Source organism: Brachycentrus maculatus, unplaced genomic scaffold, assembly GCF_059751285.1.
Source record: "Brachycentrus maculatus isolate JH-2025_06_01 unplaced genomic scaffold, ASM5975128v1 h1tg000756l, whole genome shotgun sequence".
NCBI lineage: Eukaryota > Metazoa > Arthropoda > Insecta > Trichoptera > Brachycentridae > Brachycentrus > Brachycentrus maculatus.
Window position 1 is genome coordinate 31,622 of NW_028281486.1, and position 6,349 is coordinate 37,970.

The 6,349-nt window shown below is 27.0% G+C and overlaps 1 protein-coding gene across 1 annotated transcript in view; it reads left to right on the plus strand.

Annotated features, from left to right (window-relative positions):
• LOC148300290 (serine/threonine-protein phosphatase rdgC-like) overlaps positions 1-5,711 on the plus strand; it is a gene marked incomplete at its 5' end in the record, with an annotated part of 32,067 nt that extends 26,356 nt beyond the window's left edge. The window contains 2 exons of the mRNA XM_088275006.1: positions 2,988-3,090; positions 4,385-5,711. Coding sequence (XP_088131132.1) covers positions 2,988-3,090; positions 4,385-4,593 — 312 coding nt within the window. The remainder of the gene's footprint in view (positions 1-2,987; positions 3,091-4,384) is intronic.
• Between the last annotated feature and the right edge of the window lie 638 nt (positions 5,712-6,349).

The window sequence follows — 6,349 nt, forward strand, 5'->3', positions numbered from 1 at the left end:
TATATTAGTGTCTTTAGATATTTATCGAAAATGTTTGAGATAAAAAAATATCGAGTGATTGTTTATATTAAGGAGAAAAAATATTTTTCAAGTCTTTAAATAAAAGAAGAAGACAAAGGTTGAATAACGAGCGGAATGGTGAATTTTAGACGGTGATCAAAGTATCGTAATATGCCAGCCAATGGCAGGTCAACTCCCGCAGATGCCAAACCCTACTTATTTCCTTTGCAATAAAATTCTCAATCTCTGTATAGAAATCAATATGTGTTGATAAAAAATCTACAGAAAATTGATAAATCAACTATACATAAATCACTTTCTTTTTTACTAAAAATTGTCAATTTGAAATTCAAACCTAATCACAGTAAATTGTCGTGCAAACAAAATCAGACACATATGAATGTTTCCTTTCTAATTTTAATTAGGAGTAGATACATGTAAAATGGTTCCTTATAGACTTTAAAACTATACCAACACTGTATTTGAATTCCCCTTTATTTTGTGTCACCACAAATGGTTAATGATGATTTTTTATTATTAAGACATTAATTTTAGGGATATCAAACACGAATATTTAATTAAAAGATAAAAGAAAGACCTGAATAAACATTTATAATAAGATTGTCCCGCTAATGTCATATGATACACACGGGTCGAAGAGTTTGAGTATTTTCACGCTCTCTGCGTTGCGAGCTTTAACTGATCTTGCTACTTTTTTACTAAAAATTGTCAATTTGAAATTAAAACTTACTCACAATAAATTTTCGTGCAAACAAAATAGAATTTATATCTGAGTGACGCATTTGAGTTTATTATTGGCGTGAACTTTTTACTAATTTTAATACTTTATCACACTGCCGTGGAGAGTAGATATTTATCTTATTTACGTTGTATTCCTTTATCATGAAGTAATAAAAACTTTATGAAAAAGGGTTGTGACGTTGTCATTAGACGAACGTCACGACTACAAACTTTATTTGGTTTTACAATATTGTTAGTGGTTTTTTTAGAGCCTTTATAAGTTGTATTTAATTAAATTTAATACCACAACTTTAGTACCTTTAAATTTTGAATAGTACATTCCTTTAAAATGTTGTTGATTCATTACCATTATTTATTTTATTCATTGATCTAAAATACATTGATTCGTTTTTACGTTCCAGTAGGTACTTTTGAATATTACTGTGCAAATCTTGAAGTATAGTATCTGCAAAAGAGTAATATTACACGTTATATTATCGTACAAAGCTTTACGTGAGATCTTTTCTTATTACACAAGAGATTATGCAGATCTGGTTGTAAAATATAAAAGGATTTCAACCACTTTCAGGCGAAAACATAAAGCTCTGAGTATAACACCATAGAAAAATATACACCTCCCTTAGAAACATAAAATGATTCTTGAGAGAGATTGTTTGTAATGTAAGAGATTTTCAACGATGGATGACTCTTTTACGAGTAACATTTTGGCAAAAAAATACAATTTCATTTAATTAAGAACTTGATAGTAAAAATAAATAACGAATTTTATGTGTATTTCATATAATGATAATAGTAAAATAAAAGGTCTTTCAGCTTAAAATGAAACATCTATCATTCTTTTTATATAAAAGAAGATGGAAGTCTGAGTATCCTCTGTCTCCTAAAATCTTAATTTTGAATCTTTAGTATGTTTAAACGGTGCTAGTAAAATAAAAACTTCACAAATTTCTAAACTGGTGACGCGATAATCAACCATACTTCCGATTCTACCGAGTTGTACCAGCAATTGCAAGATAATCAAAATCTTTGCATATATATGCATGTACAAGTTTCATAAAATTAATCCAATGTGGATATTCAATAGTGGGCGGAATGGTGAACGTTACACAAGTGTATAAAGTGCCCAAACATCCATATTCTTTTGTACAAAAAGAACGATATATGTTTTATATCAAGTTGAAACGCCTCTCATATTGACATATCATTCGTAGGGTGAATAATCCAGTGTCTGATATAAAAACTAATAGTAATATTTATAATGATGTAAGTCTACATTTAAAAAAACTGTTCACTCTAGTTTAAAAATATACAAAAACCAGTATAAAGAACAAGTTAACATATTATACATAGTGAGTTTGAAAATATAATTTAACAAAAAAAACGGATTGGCTGTATCGAGAACATTTTACGCGTGGTATAAAGGAGTGTGGGCATAAGGCTACAGGAATGACAAAATGAAATTCAAAACTTTTTGTTGCTAAAACGTGTTACACTTTTACTGTTTATAGCTATGTAAGTATGCTACATACGCGTAATACTTTGGTATCGTTGTATAGAAAAAAAGTGTCGTGGTGCCGTTGCGTTGTCGCCCCACGCAAGACGCAATCGGAGCTAAATGTAGCCTCGCGCCTGGCGCTCTCAAAGGCATAGTTCGAGAATTCGTTTATTTCTTTCTTCTACACGACGATACCAAAGTAAGCAACATAGTATACATAAGCGATACAAGTGTTACTTGTTTTTCTTACACGTAGTTTGGCAAGTGACGACGTTTCATGTATCTGAAAAACAAACAAAAAAGTAGACTCTTGTAATCTTGTAAAATCAGGTAGAAGAGATTATCGTATACTGAAATCTCTCAAAATTTGCATTCATGTTGCATGAAAATTTTTTTTTAAAAAAAATTGTAATATCCATAGAAATTCAAATTCCTGTTTAATTTATCGCGGGTAAAAACTTGTTTTTTTAAACAAATTATTAACCGAAATGGCAGCGCCATCTGTTGAAAATAACAGTATTACACGCAATATCAAATAATGCTCGCGATGGACAACGTGCTTTTTAAAGCTTCAACATTGTTGTATATCCGCAAGCATTTTTAAGTTAAATACATATACATATATAAGAAATATGTGTTTTCTATTTTCTTCCTTTTCCATTAAACAAGACTGAGCCATTTTTATATGTTTTTTCTATTGTACTTATCGAATATTTATTAATTATTTCAGAAGAATGCTCATAAGGCTGGGACCTCGTCCGTTGTGGAGACCCTTTATAGGAACAAAACCAGTTTAGAGGCCATTTTCAGGATCATAGACAAGGATAATTCCGGTAAAACTATTTTATCAAGTGCTTCCGACTTGTACGAAAGAATATAATACGAGTTGGATATCATTCACCACCCTTTTATCTTACCAAATGTTGTTTTCCTATCCCTATATTATAAGAAAAACCCTTCTCAACGGATGGCATTTTGAATTGACATGAACTTTGATATTATTTATCCCTTTTGTTTATATTTGTTCCAGAAGGTTTATTCAGCCGTATTATTATTCCATCATAAAATGTACATATTAATAAACATACCTTTTTCCTGATTTATAAAAGGTTTTATGGGTAAAATAAATGATTTATTTTATAGGCTACTACATACATATTGCATCGTAATAATATCGTAATATTTTATTTAATAAACATATCTTCTTTGAACTATCCTCAATTCACAATGAAATCCTTGAAATTCCTCAATTTATTACGTAATGAAACTTTTTTTTGTTATTAATTTTATTTTATTCATAAATATCTTTTATTTCATATTTTTATTATTTTAAATTACAAAGTTCACTTTCGACGCGATCATTTTTAAAGCTTTAAAAATAATACACTTATTTTGAATCATTATTTCATTTAAACATTTTGTGTCGTACAAAAACACATTTTTGCGTTGTTTGCGGTACACGTATAAATACGGGTTTGAAGATACAACACCACAACTGATTATTCTATGTACATATGTCGTAAATTCACATTCTACACTGCGCAAGGTTAGGAACAAGGATTTCACATGGATTTGCCGATATAACACGTAGATAACCTTACATTACTTCTGTTTTTTTTTATGATTTTGGCATTACTAAACCTGCTGTTAATGATTATTGTCAGAATGTTAAAATCACAGAAATAATAATCAAAGAATATATGTTTTTTGCCAAATACAATTAAGATGTCTACAAAACGTAGTTAAAACGTGTGGAATCTCAGCTCGGGTCTGCAAGGTAATCGAACTGTGGAACTGGCAATTTTCAAAGATATTTGGGAATAATAATAAAATCAAGATGCTGCTTTATGTGAAAACTGAATCATTATAAATAACTATATACGCATTTTAAAGGGAAAGTTATGTTTTAATTTGATAAACTAAAAAAGCGTTTAAGGGGACTTTTAAATAATTTTTTTTTTAAATTTAACGACTATGTTAGTATGTTACATCACATTAAAATACACAGAATATTAATTTGATTTAAAAAAAATAAAAAAAAACGCCTTCGGTTTTTATTTATAGTTTGAATACGATGAAAACCCCTTTTCTTTATATTTAATTTCATGATTGTTTTATTGTTTTCAGGTTATATAACATTGGAAGAGTTCTCCGATGCTTGTAATCTCTTGAGAAAGCACATGCCAAACCCCATCACCCAGGAGCAGCTGGTCGATATCTGTCGCCTGATGGACATCAACAAGGACGGACTCGTGGACCTTAACGAGTTCCTGGAGACCTTCAGGCTGGTGGACACTGACAGCCGAAGGTCCATGCCCGACGCCGAGGACATATGACATCACGCAGGTCGTCGCAACACTGCGACGGCCGACAAGACGGACGATCCGAAGGTGGAGTGGATCGCACTTGAAGATTCCAAAAAACCGACGAGTCCCAAAGAAGGCAAAGTCATCAGTATTGACGTAAAAAATGCGGGAGTCTCTGAAAATGCTAATAGTAGCAATGCCAAAGTTAATTCACCCGTTGAAAATGGTGATAAACACGGAATCAAAGATGATGTTAACATTGTAGAAATCGACGTGAAGGATGATTAATAAATTAATTTTATTAAACATATCGTCTTTTCGCCTTTTTATGACGAATATACTCGCTTTGAGCGGATGTTTCTGCAGTTGTCGTCAATGATTCATAATCAAAATTGCTCCTTCAATTATTTTTTAAGACTTAACCAATTAAATTAATAATTTTAAAAATACATATTCGTGTAACATTGAACTAAAACGAAACAAATCTCTCGCTTTTCTCTTCTTGCTCTTTTAGATAATTGTTTTTATCCATACATACATATAGGTATGACCAAATTTAAAAAAAAGTAATGTATGTTAAAATTCAATTATTTTGTATATTCAAATTAAATCGGTAGTTCATTATTGACAATTATATCAACTATCGTAGATTTAAATATCTTGACTCTCAAAAAATACCCTTACCTAAGCCTTAATTCTAAACAACATATTATAAATAGGTATATACCTGCTTAATTAGTAAGTAAATCAATTTATTAAAATGGGGAACAATTTATTGTAGAATATACATGTTCAACATTGCCTCTTAATTATTGATATTAAGACATGCATATTAATCCAATTGCCAAACGTTTTTGTTTCAATATTTTCCTAAAATTAGTTAGAAAATCAATGTTTCTAGATATTTGAATGTGTCATGTAACTTTGTTAGAGTAAAAATTATTAATAAATATAAGTTGACAATTTTATAATATTTTAATATAATTATACTCAATTTATACTCACATCGAGTCTGTCATACTGTACATGCATAATACTGAAAAATATTATACTTATATCTATTCAAAATTAAGGTGATGAATTGCAACGGCAAAAATTACCAACATTTATATTTGTCATGAATTTATTTTATGACAAATAAGATAATATTTATGTACCCATATAACAGATATAAAAATGCTTATTAAATTAGGCATATATATATATATATATATATATATATATATATATATATATATATATATATATATATATATATATATATATATATATATATATATATATATATATATATATATATATATATATATATATATATATATATATATATATATATATATATATATATATATATATATATATATATATATATATATATATATATATATATATATATATATATATATATATATATATATATATATATATATATATATATATATATATATATATATATATATATATATATATATATATATATATAAATATATATATAAATAAATATATATATATATATATAAATATATATATATATATATATATATATATATATATATATATATATATATATATATATATATATATATATATATATATATATATATATATATATATATATATATATATATATATATATATATATATATATATATATATATAAATATAAATATATATATATATATATATATATATATATATATATATATATATATATATATATATATATATATTTATATATATATAAATATATATATATATATATATATATATATATATATATATATAT